The 22322-nt window shown below is 39.8% G+C and overlaps 1 protein-coding gene across 3 annotated transcripts in view; it reads left to right on the plus strand.

The window, feature by feature from the left end:
- LOC148032189 (uncharacterized) overlaps nucleotides 1-15980 on the plus strand; it is a 94063-nt gene extending 78083 nt beyond the window's left edge. For all 3 annotated transcript variants that reach the window (XM_087682819.1, XM_087682820.1, XM_087682818.1), the window contains one exon: nucleotides 15564-15980. In XM_087682819.1, coding sequence (XP_087538945.1) covers nucleotides 15564-15740 — 177 coding nt within the window. In that variant the 3' untranslated portion in view covers nucleotides 15741-15980. The remainder of the gene's footprint in view (nucleotides 1-15563) is intronic.
- Nucleotides 15981-22322: the final 6342 nt, after the last annotated feature.

The raw sequence follows: 22322 nt of genomic DNA on the forward strand, positions 1-22322 counted from the left end.
CTATAGACCCTTGCTCCTCAGTCATGCAACTCTGCTTAGGGGAGGCAGGGTGATAACAAGGGACAGTACAAAGATCACACTCACACTGCCACTGGTCAATCATCTCAGTTGACAAACCCTAGCCCTTGCAGTTGGGCGGGTCCACGTAGGAAACAACTCCTCGGTCAAGATCTAGGCTCAAGGTTGGTTTAGTTTTGCCACTGACAAGGGTTTGGATTTTGCTTTGCTGAACTATATATACTAATTTCCTTAGCTTGGGGTGAACTTGTTATCTGTTCAGCAGCTCTGCTGATTGGGGTGAGCAATTTTCTTTATAGTGATTACACTCGAGGTCCTTGACTCTTAGATTGGTTTAGTGATTACTCACTGTGAGGCACAACCTACTAGTCTATATTACATGATCCATTTTCTTATCGAGCCGACAGTCGAGGGCTTCTTGTTTCATAGCTTTAAGGAATTAGCCACATCTCCGGAGCCTACAAACAATGAGTATCTTTGGCATTTCTGCCTAGGGCATCTTGGCTATGACTCTCTTTTTGAGTGGTCTCGCTGTGAGATGGTTGAGGGCCTTCCTCTTGAAGCTAGCTCGAGATATCTGTAGAGCATGTCAGCTCGGGAAGCAGCAGTGTACCCCGTTTGCTCAGCAGTCTACACATTGAGTTTAAACGCCTCTTAGATTGATTCATGTTGATCTTTGTGGGTCCATATCTACTACTGCCTTGAACAATGCGCTTTATTTTTTTTTAATAGTGGATAATCATTCGAGATACATGTGGATATACTATCTGAAGCACAAGCTCGATACTTTTACATATTTCTCTGCTTGGGTATTGCTTGTTCATAATCAGACGGGTCATCTTTTTGGTTGCATCAGGAGTGATAGCGGTGGTGAGTTTATCTCCCATGAGTTTTTCAAGTTTCTACAGCACTATGACATCTCTCACGAGCTCACCTCTACCAACTCCCCCTCTCTTAGAATGAAGTCATAGAGCATCGAAATCGAATAGTCATAGAAATGGCACGCTCTATGTTGTTCGTAGCAGAACTTCTTGAGCGCCTTTGGGTTGAGGCTGCTAATACTGCGGTGTACATCCTCAACCAGTGCCCGATTACGGCTCTTCCTCAGAGGACCTCGTATGAGACATTCTTTGGATCTTGGTCTATTATATCTCACTTCAGAGTCTTTGGGTGTCGTACTTATAGACACATGCTTGATAATGAAATAGGAAAACTTCTTTGGTTAATTCATACTCAGCTCGACTTAGCTTACTCAATTAGTATTCTCAATCAGTATTTCACAACACCTAGGATGTCACATTGGATTGCATGTCTTTGTGTATTGCGTTATTTACGGTGTACTTATTTTTATGGCCTCACTTATGGTTCTGGTTTATGTTTGCAGGGGTTCATTGATTTTTATTAGGTATGAGATCCTAACACTCGGCGTTCTCATGGCGGCTACCTCTTCACCTTGGCATGACTCCCATTTCTTGGTCTAGCCACGTAAGCAAGCAACGGTGGCGGCTTCCATACTCGAGGTTGAGTATAGGGCTCTCTTCGATGGCACCACTGAGGCCATCTACCTGAGGATCTTATTGGCAGCGCTTCACTTCCCTTGTGATTGTCCCACCGTTATCTATTGTGACAACCAAAGTGTCATTGCTCTTGTAGGTCCGATCGTCACACCATGGACGCAGCATGTAGGAGTCCACTTCCACTTGTCCAGAGAGCAGGTTAAGCAAGACACTATCTGCTTAGAGTTTGTATCTTCATCACAGAATTTTGCAGACATTTTGACCATAGCAGTCAACCGGCCAGTTCTTCAGTACCTTTTACCCAAGATCGGCTTTCTTTTCGCTTTCCCTTCCAGTTTGAGAGGAAGCAACTATTTCTATTGATAGTAACAATAATGATGGTTACCATTTTTAGACATTCATTCATTCCTTTATTTTTTCTTTTGTGTTGTACTTATGGACATTTGTAACTTCATCTGTATTGTCAAGATGAGATTATTGTAAAAGGGCACTTGGGTAAGTAAACAATTCCCTTGCGAGGGCATTGTCCAAGTGGCATTGTTGCATTGCATTTTATGTGGGCATGATATCTTGTATCTCCCTTTGCACTACCCCATGCATTGGCATTCTTTTCGTGTAAACATGCATGCGTGCGTATTTATCCATTTTTAGTCTTTTGGAGTGGTCGACTTTGGATCCATCATATTGGTAGCATTGCACATGGCAGTCTCCGAGGCAGTTTTTTCTAGCTTGCTTGCTTACTTTACTTATTTTGCTTGCCTCATATCTTTGCTATATTTGTGTCACCCGTAGCTTAGCTATTTGACTTTTTCACCGACAACTAGTAATGGCAGGGATAGTATGGTTGTTTTGTGAAGGTCTTGGGTCTAACCATCTCTCATCACTCTCCCGTTTGGAGCATGGATACTCAATAGAATGAAAACTGATTTGAAACGGTCACTTAATGTTAAATCTATCAAAACTACAAAGCCCTAAAAAGAAAAAACAAAAGAACTTCCATAGCTGATTTCATACGTCTTAGTAGGCCACTATGCACCCTACATGCACCCTTTGTCCGATGCTTTAGCCTCTTTGGGGTGATCACTTGGGTTTCCTTGGTAAGATAACCATAATCTCCATAGTCTTCATAGGCCACTGGGTAGCCGACGTGCATCCTTTGTTTGGTATTCTGGTTGCTTTGGGGTGGGACACCTTGGGATAAAAGATTTAAAAAAAAGAGGCTTGGCTTGCCTACTTCTCGTGGCACCATTGTTAGGCCTGAGAGGGGATGTTGAGCTAAATATGCATTAGCTTTACTTAAACAACCCCAAAACATGCTTAATTAAGTAAGAAACTTTGTTTATTTAAAAAGAAATGTGTTCCTAGAGAGTGTCGATATCCCATAAGTACAAACCCACTTGGGAGAGCCCAAAATTTCTATAAATAGGTATGGTGCCCTCCATTCAGCCTTAATCTCACTTTTGATAGATTTCAGGTATTTCAACTTGCTTCCCATACGCCGCACATGGAGGACATTGCAGTCCAAGCTGGCCATTGTTGTCTATAACAACGCAATGTTTGTTTCTAGTCTACCATACACTGTTCGGAACTGATTTCAACATGTTGATTGTTGCTGCTGGTTTTTCTTGCATTTTTAGTCTTTCTCTCTCGTGTACTATTGTCTATATCTGATCTAGCCTTGGCTATATTTTTTGGTGTTCGATACGCGGAGGTTGCCTTGCTGCTATTCAGGATCCCTTCAAAATACGACACACTCTCCAGTCCAGTATCCTTGCCTTGATCCTTGAGATACAGGAGTTTGGCTTGTATCATCCACGGTGGAAATAATAGGCTACCCATTCTCATAAATTGCTCTCTTTATCTTTCCCAAGGATTTGGAAAGTTGCTCATATTGATCATGTATCCCAATGTTCAACATACGCATCTGATTTACCTTAATCGTAACTGTGTTCTTCTATCAATGTGTACTTTGTTGTACGGTGTTATTTGTATTTCTGTGTTAGGGTATTTCTTCACGAGGGAGTGGTCATAGCTTGACAGTTTGCATAATAGAATGTGAAGTGAAAGGTGCAAAGTACAACCCTTAGACTTTAGGGTTCTTGGAGTGACTTAAAGTGCGTTCACACACGGATGTGTGTATTGTGTGGTAAGTGATCAAAATGTGTAACTTAAATACATTAATGAAAATAAAAGTGACTGGGGGAAAAAAACCTCTCTTGTGGAGAGTTAAAAGTGCCCTTGTGTCCCATGTGCGGATCATTGACACTTGTATGAGTGTAGCCATGAGTAAAACCCAACCACCCCGCTAGAGTGATAAGTGATTAGCATACAAGGGTCATTCACCAAAGGAGATCAAATTTGAAGCATCGTGGAATGCTTCAAATTTGTTGTGAGGAAGAGCTTTGGTGAAGATGTCTGTCACATTCTTGCTGGTAGGATAGTAGGCAAGGTTGATATCCCTTGCATGTAGCCTCTTTGTGACAAAGTGATATTGTATCTCAATGTGTTTCGTGTGTATACATGAAACACTCGGTTCCATGCCACTGTAATGGCACTCAGACCATCAATGAACAAAGGAGTAGGCTCCGTGATAGATACATCAATATCAGCCAACAAACGTATCAGCCATACACATTCAACTGTAGTTGTGAAAGCTGCCTCGTACTCAGCTTCACAAGACGATGTGGCAATAGTGGATTGTTTCTTGCTAAGTTAAGAAATGTAAGAAGAGCCAATAAAGAAATAATTGCCATTGGTAGAGTGATGAGAATCAAAATCACCAGCCCAATGCGAATCAGTGTAAGCATGTAATTGCAGTAGCCTCCCCTTGGCATAAAGTAATCCAAGAGTCCTAGTACACTGTAAATATTGGAAAACATGCTTCATAGCTTGCCAATGTGAGATGCGTGGGTCGTGCATATATCTGCTCAAGGTTGAAATCGCAAACTGAATATCTAGCCTTGTGACTCATAAATAAATGAGGCAACCAACTGTTGGAGCATATGTGTGGATGTCAAACATATCACTGTCATCATGCAAAGACAGGTTAAGTCCAGTCTCCATCGGTGTGCTTACTGGCTTGGCTTGCAATTTTGGAAGCAAAATCTCTTGAGGAGTTGCCCAATATATTTGGACTGTGACAATCCAATGCCTCTAACATCATGAATAAATTGAAGGCCCAAATAGTAATGCAAAGGCCCCAAATATGGCATATCAAAAGCTTGCTGCAAATTTTTCTTAAATGCTGAAATATGGCAAAGGCCCCAAATATGGCATGTGTCCCTATGAGTAGAAGATCGTCCACATACAGAAAAATGACCAGCAAGGATCCCCCCTCTTGGCGTACATAAAGAGTAGACTTTGATGGGCTGTTTATGAACCCTCGAATGAGTAAGAACACATCAATTTTTAGGTAAAAGCTTGTGGAGCTTGTTTCAAACCATATAAGGCCTTTTTTTCAGCTTGCTTACCGAGTGTTCGAATCCTTTAACTGCAAAACCAATGGGCTGCTATATATACACTTCTTGAAGCTCCCCATGTAAAAATGCAATTTTAATGTCAAGATGGTGCACAATCCAACCATAATGGGAAGCCAATGCAACCATACACTTGATAGTGGTCATACGTGATGTAGGAGCAAATGTCTCCTCATAATCAATACCTTTCTTTTGTCCATAGCCTTTTGCCACAAGCTTGGCTTTGTACTTATCAATGGATCCATCCGCTTTTCATTTCAGCTTATAAACCCATTTAGTACCAATGGCTTCCTTCCCAATCAGCAATGTAACGAAATCCCATGTTTTTTCATGATAGAATCAAATTTAGCTTGCATTGCTGCCATCCAATGCAAACTCTGTTATGCATCCTCAAACGAATCAGGCTCATCATCATCTTGTGTGTTTGCTGCCATAACCAACTCTAGAGCATTAGTATAATCATGCAAATGTGTTTGTCTTCAAGTATGACCAGCAAGAGGAGCATTCAAATGGCTATCTTGCATAGTTTGCAAATACCATCTAGGTGTGTGCCTAGCTTCTTGATTATGTACATGCTCTTGTTGAACTTGTTGTTCAATGTCCTGTTGAATATTTTGATCAGCCATAGGTTGATTTTCTGCATTATTTAATGAAGGAGATGGTTGAACATTTTGCTCATTTAATGGAGATCCAGTTGTATCATCAAAAGAAATGGGCAATACCCCTCAAACACATCTTTTGCAGCTTGATATGTGTCATAGCTAGCAAGAGATAATTTTGATTTTTTATCAAAAATCACATTTTTATTGACAAAAACTTTCTTGGAAATAGGATCATACGATCTATATCCTTCGATTTCACTATTGTACCCCACAAATATACATTTGACATCTTTATTGTCCAACTTTTTTCTTAATACTCTTGGAATATGAGCATATGCAAGACACCCAAAGGTAGAAAAGTGACCAACTGAAGGTTTACGATTGTTCCAAGTATCAAAAGGTGAATATTTTTCAATGCTTTAGTAGGACACCTATTCAAAACGTGACAAGCACACATAACTGCTTCCATCCAAAAAACATGTGGCAATTTCTTAGCTTTCAGCATGCATCTAGCCATCTCCATGAGTGACCGATTCTTCCTTTCTACAACCCCATTCTATTGTGGAGTATATGCAATAGTAAATTGATGTGCAATACCTTTTTGCTTTAGAAAGGAATTTAGTAATGAAGACATATATTTCCTCCCTTGGTCTAAACGGAGAGTCTTAATCTTACAATCTTTTTGCTTTAGAAAGAAATTCAGCAATGAAGACTTATATTCCCCCCCTCAGCCTTCAATTGTGGGTAGCTTTATGTAGGCTATGGTTGCTACATGTCTTTATATTGCATTTGCGGGTGGAGTGGTTAGATTGTACGTGGCACATTGGGAAGCGGTGAAAGGTATCATGAGATATTTTAAGGGCACAAAGGATTTGTGCATCTGATTTGGAAAGCAAAAGACATTTGTTGATGGCTTTACGGATGCAGACTATGCTGGTCATGTTGATTGTAGAAAGTCTACTTCACCTTCACAGAGGGAGCAGTTTCTTGGATTTCTAGGCTATAAAAGTGTGTTGCATTGTCTACTACAGAGACAGAGTATGTGGCTGCCACTGAGGTATGCAAGGAGGCTTTATAGCTTTCATGTCTAGTAGGAGAGCTTGGCATTATCGAGACCCATATCCTCCATTGTGATAGCAAGAGTGCTATCATGCTAGTATGGAACTTTGTATTTCATGCAAAGATGAAGCACATACAAGTGAAGTATCGCTTTATCAGAAATGTACTTGACATAAAAAACATTAAGCTTGTCAAAGTACACACATGTGATAACCCTACAGATCTTCTCACGAAGGGTCTTTCAGCAGAGCAATCTGCTCATTATCAAGAGATGATGGGAGTTGGATAGCGTATGTATTTCAACTTTGTACATACTTAGACTTAGCTAATTCTTTTTCTCAACCTTAAGGCACATTGCCTTTAGGTGGGAGGTTGTTGGGAATAAAGGGTCACCGTGCTTGTATATGTGCACGGGTGTGAACACACCCTTAGCACTTGTACTTTATATATATCTATCTCTAAAACCTAAAAGAGGTATACTCTATTGTACCCACACATCTTGCATATCTCTCACACTCTATTCTCTACTGCTACTCATGTTTTTCTCTCTTTGCCATTGCCATCGCTGACCATCTCATCTCCAATGTGCATCAGGCGCTTCAAAATGAAACTTATTTAAGCAGGTGGACATGGAAGTCCCCTCTTTTATATGAAGATCCATGAGTTGCTTCAGCTAGTATATATGACAAATAGGGCTTTGCTTATCATAGACATTATGGATTTGCTCCCATAATTGCCATGGAGTTTGCCCTTCAAAGACAACATTGGAGAATATTTACTTAGAGAGTGACAAAATGATTGTAGACTTAACACATCCAATTCAATCCAATCCTTTGCATCAAAACATTTTTGCTTTACACCCTCGTGTCTCAATGTCTGAATTTACAATTTTTGCACCAAAACTTGCCATATATGTGTCTTCCAATAGCTCTAATTAGTGCTATCCAATTTGCCAATGTTAAAGATAATGCTATCATGTGATCCACTAGCCATCATGCAAACTACTAAAAGCATAGTGCAAGGAGACAAGCTGCTGTAAATGACTGCAAATCAGCTCTAAGTCACAGCCAAGACAAGGTCTAAACGGAAGAAAACACCAAAGTGTAGGGCGGTCCACTAATTGCCACCAGTGAACTGTCAAATCAAAGCATCTACTCTCATAAATAATGCATAAACCTGCAATTACAGCACTGCTGTAATAAATAGAGCAGTGAATCTAAGACAAATTGTGGGCAATTCGTCAAGGAAATCCACGCTCGCATTGCTAGGTATATCTTGCAACAAATGGGTTATGTAAGAGCAACTAACAGTGATTGGGCTTGCAAACGGTACCAAGATTTGTCACAACCTTGATGTGTCAATAAGCCATACATTTAGTAGGCATAGACATCATACATATAGTAGGTCTCAAGAGGAAAAGAGAATTGGCAAGTGCATGACCAATTGAGGAAGGGTAATGATGCTCAATAATAGCCAAGTAATGTGTCTACATCATTGACATCACTCTGATAGAAATAGGTGCTAGGTCCAAAGTATGAATCAAATTAGCTCACTAAAGAGTAACTACATCCGAGAAGCATCAAGAGAGCATGTACATAACTCAATTAGTCTCACTGTCTCAATGAAAGATGCTGAAGCCCAATTGTAGAAATCCAAAGCTCAATGCAAATATCCAAGTGTCAAGTGGCTCCCACAGGAACAAAACTGAATACTGGCTGAGCAAGACAAGCTCAATACATCCAAATGGTATGCCCGAGTAGGAGTAGATGGCAATAGGCATAAACTTTCCTAGACAAATAGCTTCCTGGCCACTACATCACCACAATGAAATTCCCTGCATAAACTGAGCTATGGTAGTTTAAATCAATTTGCCAAACATCCCAGCATCAATGCATGCGCATACAGGCACCAGTAGACACATATACATGCTCCAAGCATTGAAGTAAACCCTCTGAGACCTGTATTACAGAAAATAACAGAGGTTTGGCAGCTCAAGTCAATACCCAAAGCCAAGGATCCAATGCCAGGATTGAAGCCAAGCCTTGCCCAAGTGTTTGAGGGCAAACAAGTAAGCAATGAACTTCTGTAGGTAGGAGTAATCCTTGCTGTCCACATAGCTTGGAAATCAGGTGCAGGCTGTCCAGATCACGTTGCTGCTCTTGAAGCTTATGCTGAATGTGATGGAGCTCAAGAGGCACTTTAAGGTGCTCAAACAAGCCTCCTCAATGCTGGGAAGAAGCTTACACAAGCTGGGGAGTGAGTGAGCAACAATGGTTACCTCTTCAAGCTGAAGCCATGGCTGCCATTGGTGAAGTGCTGCACGTATCAGCTTTGGGATGAAGCAATGGCCGGTGAAGCTCGTCGATCTTTGCTTTGATGCCAATTGAAGGGAGAAGCCCAAGTGGAAGCACAAGCAAGTGGAAGCAAGAGAGGTGCAAGCTATGGAGAGAGAGAGAGAGAGAGAGAGAGAGAGAGAGAGAGAGAGAGAGAGAGAGAGAGGTGTGCGCCTTTCTACCGGGAGATGGACGTGACGTCTTTGTCGTTCTGTTCCTGCCCCACACGTTGCAGGTTTCCCTGTTTTTGACCAGAGCGGCATCTCGTTTCGTCCTACCTATCCCGTTAATTCATCTCTTGTTTGTGACTTTGAGACACTTGTCTTATGCTTGCACAAGCTAAATCTGCCTTCTGCCCAGCATGCGCTCTGTCCTGGAAATCAGCGTCGACCTAATCCGACATCCCTGCTCTGCGCTTGACAGAGAGGGTGTGACGACCTACTCTAATCCAGGTAAGGCAGACTGTGAGTGATTGAGATTGTAAAAGGTTAGTTTAAATTGAACAGTAGAGTATAGATTGGGACTGTGGTCTTGAGGTACAACGGCCTATTGAAGGAGACAAGTTCAGTTCAGTTCTGTGAAAGACAGCCAGAGTTGGATTAATTTGTGTAATTAGCATAAACCTCAGAAATGGCGAATTTGCAGGAATCTAATGGTATCGAAATGGCCTTTCTAGACCAGCATATTGGAAATGGGAAAGATAAAGAGTTGGTGGAATCAGATGGTGATTCGTCAACTGAAGATTCTGGGCAGTTAATGGAAGGGGACGAGATGGGTAAACATTGCAAGATGTCGGTCGAAGAACTGGACTTGTGTGCCTTGAATTTGCCTCAGCAAAACGTTCAAGCCTCGTGCTCTCAGACTAATGAGTCTTTTTGGTCTATGTTGGCCTCTGCCAATCATGTGATGTTGGAATATGCTCAAGCTACTGAGGGTAAAGCGAGTTCTTTACTACAAAGGGAACATGTGATCGCTATTATGGGTGCTGATCTGGTTCTACAGCAGATCGCTGCCTTCCATGAGAGGGTTGCCATCTTTTACTTTACGAGGACCTCATTGATCACTAGCGTACGTGCATGGTTGCTATCCATGCTTGCCAATGTGGAGATGTGTCAGGATGATGTTTTAGGGTAAGGTCAGGCATCCCTTGTGGAAGAGATCTATGATGGCCTAAGGGGTTTTTTTGAGGTTCTCTTTTGCTCCTCGGTAGTGTGTGCTCAGATTATGCAACGTATCCCGTTGTTCATGGATGGTGAGTTAGTCCATATGGTTCCTTGGAGGTCTATGGCCAAATTTCAGAAGGTACTGAGGCAGGCATGCCAATTTGGGTCGAGGTGGTTGATTTTCCTGCCCATCTTCGGCGATTTCTTCCCTTTGTTTTGAGATCTCTTGGCGAGGTGTTGGTGGAGCCTCAGTTGGCCTCCCGTAACAGGAATAGGGCATGTGTGCTTTGGGATATAGGGAAACCTCGCCTAACCAAAGTTCATTTTCAGGTTCTGGGGTTGCAAACTTTGGTCTATGAGCTGAAATGGGGCACATTTGCTGGACATTGTTTCAGGTGTGGACAATTTGGACATTTCATTTCAGAATGTGATAGAAGCCAGGAGGTAATGCAGCCATCTTTGGATCCGACAAGTAGGTGGAAAGAAGGCTGCTTCTCAAGGTGGTAATCAGCATGCATTGCCCTTGGTGGGCCAGAACGTCGTCAGGTCTTCATTGCAACCATCTTTGATTTCTCGGGATCATCGAGGCAGATTCATGATTTTGGAAATCCAATATGAGGGAGAAGTTTTATGGCTGGTGGGTGTGTATGCTCCTTCTACTGCTCGTGAATGTCGTCAGCTTTAAGATGACTTGCATTGCCTTGCCATGGCCCGTCAAGGCTTTGTAATGGGAGATTTCAATGCATGTACATCTCTGGATCAGACAACTTCTCAACACTCGGTTATGGATGGTCCTGAGCGACAGGCTTGGGATGATTTTGCAACTGAGTCTTTGAAACAGGACGTGGACTTGGGTGCTTCCCTCACACTCGGGATATACTTATTCTCTTCAGCATCCAAACACATGGGCCAGACTGGATAGGATCTATGTTTGTCAAAGTGATTCTTTTCTCCCTGCAGTCATTGATATGTGGATAGAGCGACAGCATGTCTTGTTTGATCACTATCCTTTGATCTTGGAAATGACACATCAACCTATTTGTGCCTCTAAGGCTCTCCTGGCTCGCTTGCCTCTTCATTTCAATCAATCCTTTCTCCTGCAAAATCAGTTTCTAGAATGTATTCAACTAATAATTTATTCCTTTCGTTCTAGGGTCCTATCAAAAGGAATGGAAGCATGGCTTGTTTTTAGGGATAATGTGCGTATGTTATCCCGACAGTATGGTATTCCGCATGCTTCCATTTTATGCCCTGAATTGCTGCATGCACAATCTTTGTTGGCCCATTCGTTGTCTTTATGTTAGTTGGGAGATACCACGGATGAGTTGCTTGCATGCATTGAATGGTTGAAAGGCTAAGTTCAATCTTTACAGGAACAAGAATATGCTAAATACAAATTGTTGTCCCAGAGGATTTGCACAATAACAACTGTCAATCTCACCAATTCTTTACTTGATTACATTAGAAATATGCCTGGGAAAATATTGTGCATTTGAAGAATGAGCAACGTGTTATGGTGACAGAACCTGCATCCATCATTCAGATGTGTGTAGATTTTTATAAATCATTGTTGGGCTCTCAAGATATTCTTTCAGACGTTGTACACTCTGCTCGCAAATACATTTGTGATCTGGTTTGTAATCAAGTTCAGCTAGAATGGGTAAATGGAGGCGGATATTTCAGAGGATGAAGTGGAAGAGGTACTGTCTCATTTGCCTAAAAGAAAAAGCCTTGGTTGGAATGGGCTTCCTAATGAATTGTTTTCAACTAATGTTGAGCAACTTAAGGATTTGTTGACTCGCTTGTGTCAGCAAGTTTGGAATTTCGGTGTTATGCCTTCAAACTGGAAGATTGCAGTCATTCGGTTATCACCCAAGGTTCCCTCTCCTACTTTGAAATAATGGAGACCCATTTTCTGTCATGGGCTCTTTATACAAAATCTTTTCAAAAATCATTGCTAACAGATTGCCGAAAGTATTTCCGCATTTGGTTCATCCACACCAATACGGTTTCATTAAGGGTTGGAATATAATGCATAATATTTTGAATGTTCAACTGGGGCTTGACTTTGCAAAAGCTTTAGGCCAGCAGGTGTTCATACTTTAGCTTGATATTGAAATGACATTTGATCATGTAAGTTGGTGTTTTTTGAGGTAGCTAATGTTCACCATGGATTTTGGGCCATATATGGTTTCTCTTGTGGATATTATTGGTTAGGGGGCAGTGGCACGTATTGCACTTAATGGAGGGATCATTGATAAAATTACTTATCTCGCTTTCTCCGACAAGGTTGCCCTCTCAATCCTTTGTTGTTTGCATTAGTTACTCACCCGATGCTTTCTTTGTTGGATAAGTTGGTCAATCAAGGTGAGATCGTTGGTTTATCTCTTCCCAGTGGGGCCCAACTTGTGGGTCGATCTTTGGCAGATGATTCCTTTATGTTTCTTAAGGTTGATCGCTCGAATGTTAATCAAGCAATGGTCGCGTGGAAACTTTTTGCTATGGCATTGGGACTTCATATTAATGCTCAAAAGTCCACTCTGCTCTCTTGTATGGAAAACGATTTGTAGGCTTTGGGTTGGTTTATGTACTGGAAGTCACAAGGCTGGCCTCTCCGTGTGAGACTTAAAGTTACACAATGCATTATGATCAGCATGATTTCGTTTTTCTTGCCATTGCTTCCTTGGACTAAGAAGTCCCTATTGGAATTGGTTCAACCTATCTGATTCATGTTATGGAAGAAGAAAGGAAATTGCCTGGGTCAGATGTGGATTTCATGGCAGCACGTGACTACTCCTAAAAGGATAGGGGGAGTAGCTCTTTTGGATGTTAATTTTCATATGGTTGCTTTGAGGTTAGCTCTTTTGCAGGCTGTTTGTGTACAGAATCATCCCTAGAAAGATTTAGCCATAGTTGTTAAGTACAAAAGGTACGATATGGTATGGTACAATAAAATACGGTACTAAATGGTACATTAAGATTTTATAAGGTACGGTACGATATTAGTACGAAAAAAAATAACTTGATTATTTTAGACAAAAGATAATAGAATAGATATTTCAAGTCTAAATAGCAATGCTACTAGAGTATAACATAAGTTCTTGAGGGTAACATGCCAAAACCTAATACGGAATGCGCAACATGGGCTATTGCTACCTACAGCTTATAACTACATAGATGGGAGTGGATACATCATACATGCTTGATCATACAAATAAGAGAAGTGTGGGCTTGAGAGAGAAAAGGTTGAGAGAAATTGTTTGAATCTCAAATAACCTAATCTCATGGGAGAATCATATTAATATAAGGAGCATTTAGCTCGTCCCAAAGTGTAGTTCGAATGGGAAAGATGCATCCATTAAGTTGGTACCTTATGGTACTAATACATAAGGTACAGTACCTAAAGTATGGTATAGTATCAAACCTTTCGTACGTGGTACTAGTGCAACTAGAGAGAGGAAGAGGCTAGAGAGAGAGAGAGAGAGAGAGAGAGGCTTTACGAAAAAAAAAAGAGGCTTGGGGAAGAAATAAGAAAGAAAGAAGGGAAAAAAAAAGAAAGAAGAAAGAAAAAAAGAAAGTTGTAGACTTAAAGTAGAGTGGTAAAAAAGTACCCATTTTGTCGTACTAAATCGTACGGATTGTACCGTACAGATCAATCTGTACTACGTATGGAGACAACCTTGGATATAGCAAAAAAATTTATAGAAAAACTGTCATTTTTCATGGTAGCACGGTTATTCATGCTTCTTGGTGGCATGTATTTAACTCCACAAGATCTATTAAGGTCTCCCAGTCTTTTCTCCTTTTCCATATGATCACATCTTGGCAAGCGATGTTACATTTTTCGATCTGGTACCCTCGGATTTTCGCAAGGAGAATTCCCTGCTAGGCAAGGTACTGGCCTCCTCTAGGTTGTTGGATTATCTTGATAAAGATCTACAGAGAGACAAGTTTAACTGGATGGCTCGTTTGGGGTTGTAGTTAGTTAAGGATGGTGTCATTCCTAGAGAGGCCCGTCTTTATTTCTTTCAACGTATTTGCCAGCACTTTTGGGTGCCTAGAGGGTATCATGTTATTTGGACGGCCATATAGGACAGAATTACGAGCTACTATCCTTTGTCTACATTACAGCTTTTGTCTCCCTCGCGTGATTGGATGTTTGTGATTCTTGATGATTTCGAGAAAAGGTTAGCCAATCAGATATATCATCAGATGGTAGAGGCCAAGAGATGGGTCACAGGTAAGGCAAATAAAGTATGGCATATTAGGGAAAGCAAAAAGAACAGATTCATCCAGCTCTAGAAATCTAAGGTTTCGTATCAGGGAAAAGTGTTTATGTGGAGGCTACTTATTGGGGCTCTTCCTACTGGGAATGTGCTACGTGCTCGTAAGATCTTTGGTAGGCAATGCATATTCTGTACTACATGTGATTAGACAGGGCTTCATCTTTTTGTCTCCTACCCTGTTGCAAGACAGATTTGGAGTTTTATTTTCCATGTCTGGTCCTCATTTACTCGACACCAGATATCTGCTCGTTCATGGATTTTGGGGAAGAAGACCTCCATGACCTCTTTTGAGTTTGGATTATTCCTGCCTTTTCCATTTCCTTAGATGGACAGCCTTGTGGCATATTTGGCGTACTTGGAATGCCTTCGCTTTTTATTCAGTATCTGGTATTCACGGTCATGTGGCCCGAATTCGGGGTTTAGTGTTGTGGCAAATCACCTCTATGGTGTCTGCTGATCTGGTTTTTCCTGATATTGTTGCTCCCTGGTTGGACAATGTTCACTCCACACCAGCTGTACTTTCAGTGTGACATTTCTGTTTTAGAGTCTGTGTAGACTTTCTTTCATGTCTGTTATTTTCTGTTATTTCTGAAGCTGACCTGATGGTCTGATGTAGAATATTTACTACTTAATTCAATTATCTTCACGAAAAAAAAAGAGAGAGATGTGGAAACTCCAATAGTCACAATGTGTGACTGGCCTTCCTTTATTCAATAGTTATTGAAAGAATAAAGAATATAGCGATAGGTCTTGCCACCTCGGGTGATAGGTGTGTGGTCACAATGTGTGAAGTAAATACAAGGCAGTGTAGGCACATCAGCCTTTACCCCAACATGTTTGGAATCATTTTTTATACTGAACTGTTTATCAAATCATGGCAGCTTGATTCTTCTAGTAAATAGTGGCTATTAAAAGGGTGTGTTGTTTCTCCTGGTATGGGTTGACACCTAGTTCATTTTATCCAGACTGTGCGCCTGAAGGTGCTTAGAGAGGGTTTTAGCTTTGAAATGTGTCCTGGATCCTCTCAGCTTCAGACTGCAAGAATTTCTGTAGCCAACGGTTTCAGATTTGTGTTTCTCCATGTTTGCTAACAGTATGAAACATGGCAGGTCTTTGTAATGGATCGTGGAGGGGGCAGCGAGTGTGTGGCTATCGAAGAAGAGAAACCTGCATATAGCAGGCTTCAAGCTATTCTGAGAGCTAGAAAAGGGTCTAAGGCAGGCCAGGGCTGGTTTGGAAGGCTTCTTGAAGAGTTGAGATTCAATCAAGATTCTCTCAACAACTAATTTGAATAGTCTGAACTTCATCCTATTGAGAAATTTTGTTGTTCATGCATTTTTGCCGCTTTGTGGGTTTACAGATTTCTCCTCTACACATGTAAGCACTTACTATGTTCAATCCCCTGCAAAGGCTAGTGTTGGTAAAGTGAAAATGTAAACTTGTGTTTGGATAATTGGATCTTAATTATGTTGGGGTCATTTCTAATGTACAAAAAACAGGTTTTATGCTTGCCCTATTTTTCAGCAGCACACGTTCACAGCTGTCCAGTCCTTGCCTATCTAAGCATTAGGTGAAAAGGAGGCCAGTCATTAAAGGGCCCTTAGCTGCAGGCAAGTCCTTCCACGGAAGTGTATAACTTTTCGGTTGGATGTATTCCAGCATTAACCAGAACCTAGAAATAGATGGGGTTATCGCATCCTCTTCACAGATGCCAAGACATATTTTGCTTCATTTTAGGGCGGTGCAAACAACTCTGGTCTTAATGGAAAACATGTGGATGGAGTCCTGCAATATGGAGGCATCTCCAACTGTATGCCTCATCGAAGAAACTCAGAAACAGTAAGGAGATGCTGAAATAAGAACATCAAGTTATGGACATGGGTGTTTGGGAGCAAAATTAAAGCTTGTACTTGCGTATTTGGTTTGTATATAGATTTGCAAAGCTATTTATCAATGTGGGACATTTGGGTGTAGTTCTTTGGAGGGATGCTTTGGCATAGTTATTTGGAGAGGGAGCATCCCCAATATCGGTAACAAAGTATGTCTAAAGAGGTTCTTCCAAGCAACCTAATCTAAGGGGTAGCATGCTTGCACAAAAGTTGGGAAGGGGAGCAGGGGTGGGAGACCTACAATGGGTGTTTCAAGACTTAACCTTCCTTTCTCATGTAGTGGAACTAGCTTCAAAGTTTGTAAAAAAGCCTCACTTTTCCTTGATACCTTTGAATCTTGGAGTTTTCCTTGTAGCTCCTTAAAGGGCGAATAATGTGCTGCTCACTATTGGGGAAGTCAACTATTGCTCAATTGCACGGTTACACTTGGCCTTCCAAATCCGTTGTGCCTACTTTGGTCAATTTCCTACTTTTCCAATGAAAAATGAAAGTGCTTGTAAGACCATTTAATCTCTAGAAACCTATGACAAGACATTGTTGATGATTCTCATAATCCAAGGTTTGCCAAACTACAAGACCTTGCATTCCAAGTCAATCATCTTCCAAAATACAAACAACAAGTGTTTTGTGTCAAGAGTGTTCCTAAATGGAATGCCTTTAACTTTGAAGTGTGTGCCGTGTAGAGCAAGTTGTTCCATGTTTGCATGGGCCTTCTCATTCATACCTAGAGTATGCTTCTAGGATCCCCATTGCCTAGGGCTGCATATGTAAGGGAGAAGACCATGAGAAGAGTCTCATATTTCTTGAGAACCCTTCCCAAACTATCTTTGGAGAAGGATAATGTGTGGGAAACTGTGACATTGTTTATCCTTCTCAATATATGTCCTTATCTAACTTGCTATTGCCATCTCGTATTTAAGGGTGTTGTGTATTGCTTTCAATCTCCAAAAGGATTGGTTGGATAAATGTTGGGAGTTAATCATTAGATGCAAAGCTTGAACCTTAGTATAGTTCTCTATGGAATGAGGTAAAATAGTTTTGAATAATAGGTTACAGCAAGCTTATAGGATTGTACGAAAGGAGACTTGGTTGAGGCACTTGCTTGAATGATAAGCTCTAAGAGGAAAGTTCACACATGTAGAGGTACTAACAACAATGGTGAGAAAACTATTGATGAGAAAATTAATAGGAGGAATGTTCACACATAGACATATTAGTATAATCATTGGTGAATAGGAGGAAAATTAATAAGAGGAAAGTAAGTTCACACATATAGATATACTAGTATAATCATTGTTGAATAAAATTCAATTGAGCGAGTTGCTTACATTGGTAGGTGCACCTAAGTGAACTTGGTTGAGATCTTTATTTATTCAATCTCATTCTTGTGCTTGTTTGCTTAGGAACAATGTCTATTCTTTGTGTAATGTTATTTAGAAAGTATTTGTGAGCTTGGTTGAGTTCTTTATTTATTCAATCTCATTCTTGTGCTTGTTTGCTTAGGAACAATATCTATTCTTTGTGTAATTTTTTTTAGAAAGTATTTGTTGCCTTGTGTGATTGTATGTTTAATGGAGTCCCTATTTCCCACTACCCTCGTGGACATGCCTAGAGGTTCTTTAGAGTATGAAGAGTGTGGAGATTGGATGCAGTTCTACCTTTATGGAGAGGGGTTGACGTTGTATGAAACTTATTAACATAACTTATAATTAATATTATGATGGGACTTTACTAGCATCTTTATGGACTTATTTGAGGCTCTTCTTATGAGGGATTGCAGGGTTGTTGGCCTTTTAAGAGTAGTATCAAACTCTACAGAAAATCTAGTAGGTTTTCAAGGCATATCATGAATTTTAGTTCAAGTTGAACATCCACTTCTATGTGAAGGATTGGCCCTCATTGGGATTTGAGATGTTTTTTGAGCTAACCAAGTGTGCAAACATTGTTTAAAAACAAATCATTATCATTCTTACAAGTTCCATTTACTAGATTGAGCTAGAGTTTTTGAAGATGAAGACCTTAGAAAACCTACTTTGGGCCTCCTAAATCTAATTGAGCATAAAATTTCTCCAGAGGCTCATTTTGTATCCATAACCAAATAGAATGGCATTTGTGCAACTATACTTGGAGATCTTTTGAGGACATAACATAAATTGCAATAAACAACAACAAAACTTAAATAACAAGAGAAAATATTAAAAGACCAACTGAATCACTCCTTTTGAATGGGGCATGCCATATCTTAATTGCATCCATTGGAATTAAAAGGGATACTTACCTAGCTACTTTTGACCTTACAAACTCGTGGTTCCCCAAAATTTATTGATAATTGCCTCACTTGGAACACTTGTTTACCAAGTTGAATGCCATTGATTGAAAACAACAAAAGAGCATTCAAGACTAAAGCAAAGTGACCAAGAGCTAGCCTTAAGTTTGTTCAAGCACCCCAAACCTTAGATCCATTTAAAAAAATGTCCAAAACAAGTGAAAATTGCTCTTTCTACATTTAGCATGTGGCATGTGGCATGTGGCCATTGGTGCTAATAAGCTTCCGACTCACTAAATATGTGCCCCTAGCTATTATCAACCTTTGAAGGCACATATCAAGTTATACTTTTCAATTTTCTTCCTAATTGCTTGAATGAGACCAAATGAGTCGAATTGAGAGCATTGTTATTGAACACTTGTAAATAACAAAACTGAACAAGGTCTCACATGTCTCTTTGGTCAAGAAGAGTTATACATGGACTAGTCAACCTCAATCATTCTTCATCATTGGAACATCAATCTTGAAGTATTGTGTTTGGTACCTTGCTTAATGTAAATGGCTTTGAGTGAGAATCCTCTAAAGTTTCTAGTCACTATTGAGAACAAGTGCATAATTTCTAGATTAAACCAACCCATAGGTTGCAAAGTAAGTCTTGAATGTTGTGATAGAGTGAAAAGGCTTCATAAGCAATCCCTTCACTAGATATGTTTCGAAATCCCAAATTGCAATGGATTCAACCTCCAAATTTAGTACTCCATTGATATGGTATATGACATGACGTCATTTTTGCGTGTACCAATAGTGATAATACTAGAGCAAGTCTATAAATGTTATATGCTTAATTTTATATGTTGAAGTTGATTGGCCCACTATTAAGCCTATAAAATAAGGTTGACTCCCCAATTTCCAATCTTAACATTGTCTAACAAGGTCAAACACCCTTCAATCTTGAATCTTCTAATGAATATTATGTAGGCTTTCATGTTTCCAAACACATAGTTGCCTCCATAGTTGCCTTGACATTGATAAAACTAATGGACCTAGAGCTATAACTCATCAATGATAAACAAAAGACTACCAAAAGTCACACAAGAAATACGAAACTAATAAATTAAAAGAGACCTTAAAGAGTGGTGGTTGAAATTATATTGCTCGAGGTGAGATGCAATGAGCCAAGGTTGAACTTATATAGGGCTTGGCCGGTCTATCTTCCTTGTTTATGGGATACATCTCACCAACTCAAACAATAGGTGTGATGCGTTCTCAACACTGCCCTTAAGATGGGTCATTTATTCCTCCCATAATGTCCACTTGGCCTATTAGCTTCTATGTGATATCTAGAGGGTGTTGGATCTAAGATCCTACCAATATCCACATAGGCCCATAGCTTTATAGTATTATTGAGGGTGTAAGCCTTAGTTGTGTTATTGAGTGTTTATGCCTTACAAAATTTAGAAAATAGGATCATATGTAGTTGCATGTGAGGCATCCACTACTTTATTAAATCCATTAGATACAACGTGGGATTTATGGTTTTCCCCATGTAAGCAAAACTTCTTATGATTGTTGTACCTTGGCTTTCCTTCATTTCAACGTGTTTGATTGTTATGGTTGATTCTTCTACTGAAATTAAAGTTGATCTTGTTCTTTGCCACTGTGCTTGATTCTTTATGTTGACCAATTATAGAAGCTACAAAAATAATGGTTACTAAAAATAATAGAAGCTTTACTAAAAATAATGTAAGCAAAGACTAAGGTAGGATTGACGAAAATGACATTAATAATTTTGAAAATTGTTTTAGGTTCTAGTGCTACTAAAAGTAAAGCTCTAGAACTAATTTCCATGATCCGTGAACTTTGGTTGTAGTTTAAAAATAATGTAGCATGTGGATGATATTCAATGTAAAGTCATAGCGATAGGCTCACTATTGTATAAGTTTTATAAATTTGCACATAAAGTTAATTATACCATGAGTAAAGTCTTGTATAATCTATCTAAACCTGTAGGTAAATCTATAAGTCTTGTAAGAACTATGTGCTCTAAATCTAAATCTTGTGTGCAAGCCACAAAGGTCTACTAGCATTATAATTTGCAGTGCAATAGGGAAATGTTTTAAGAGCACTCCAACATGTAACCCTATGTATATAAAGGTGAAAATGAATGGAACAACTCATTCTTGCATGTCAAACTTTGAAACTTTACATTTTCTTATCTTCTTCTCCTTGTACTAACTCCATAGCTTGATAGTCCATGAGGGAGAGATTTAGAGCATGAGGGAGTTAGAGTGAGTGAGAGAGCAATAGACCATCATGTGAGCATTGAGGTTTCGCTTTCAAAATCTAGACAAGAAAAAAGGGAGGATGCATCAATGAGTATTTATTGCATCTCTTATCTTTCATTCTTGCTTTCTTGTATTCATATGAGTGTGAATGAAGTAGGCATGAGTAGATAGCAAGAGGGGTAGATAGGGTTGTTTAAGTGAGAGGTGGATGAGCCAAGAGAGAGTGATGCCCTTGAAACAATAAGAGTATTACATTAATGTCTCACCATTGAGCCTTGCATGCTTCAACATTTTCACTTTGTTATCAAAAGTGACAAAAATTAATCATTTAATTGTGTTCTTACCGATTGAAGGATTAGGAAAATGATCATGGCTTGGAAAGATCAATTAGCACTCTTCTTTTCTTCTTGGAAGGGACGGTATTGCAAAACATGTTCAACAAGTTTAGGAAAGGAAGCTGAAAGGAACTAGATATATGGTGTAGGTATCTTGTGCAAGATGCATTTTCTTGAGATTTAAGTTGAATCTCTTATGTTTTAGGCATATGTTGGCCATGATTGAATATGTAAGAATCATAAAAACCAAAAACTTGCCATCTTTAGGATGTATAATAGTTTTTTAAACCTCTTAAGTGTAGCCAAAATTCATTTCATTCATGCTACATTTATCTTACCATTTCCAATCTATTTGATGGATGTTAAACATCTTTGATGGTCACTAGATATGCTTCACACCGAGTTATGAGTTCCATGCTATGTGTGAAATCATTATATAAGTGCAATTCGGAAGGCTTGATGCAATCTTGAGTGCACTTCATGAGTGGAGCATGTTTAGGAGTTTGCACAAAAAAAGGCTTAGTTGCATGCGTAGACATCCCCATGGTGATGGTACATTAGGCCAGAGTTTAATTGATTGGGTCATTTACTTGCAAACCAACATCAAAGAGGTAGAAAGATTCATGTTTTAATCTTGCATACACATGAAAGCATGATTTCTACATTTGCAAATTGGAAATCATTCATTCTTGCTTGGATTGTGAATCATGAGCATGATCTAGATATTGTGTAGAAGATTGTTAATGCTATGCTTGACTTATTGTGGCGATTTGCATGTCTCAATATTCTAAAATGCTTAGACTTGAGGTAAATCGGTGGCATGTTTACCTTGACACAACAAAGTTTCCTTTGAGCACTTATGAAGCTTGGGGCAGTGTATTATCCTTCACTTGAAGAGAACTTGGAAGACAATATGAATCATGGACCTCACATTCAGTACTTGTGTGTCTTATTCTACTAATTGCAAGGCATAAATGACTAACTTGTCAACTTCACCTCAAGTCAAGAACATGTTTTCTAAAACATCAAACCAAGGTGTGGATGCCTCTCTTTAGATGTTGATGGAGACCTTAGTTGCCTGAATTGTACTTGT

The sequence above is a fragment of the Lygodium microphyllum genome, chromosome 8 (genome assembly GCF_053477565.2).
Source record: "Lygodium microphyllum isolate KBCC chromosome 8, Lygodium_microphyllum_v1.1.10, whole genome shotgun sequence".
Lineage (NCBI taxonomy): Eukaryota > Viridiplantae > Streptophyta > Polypodiopsida > Schizaeales > Lygodiaceae > Lygodium > Lygodium microphyllum.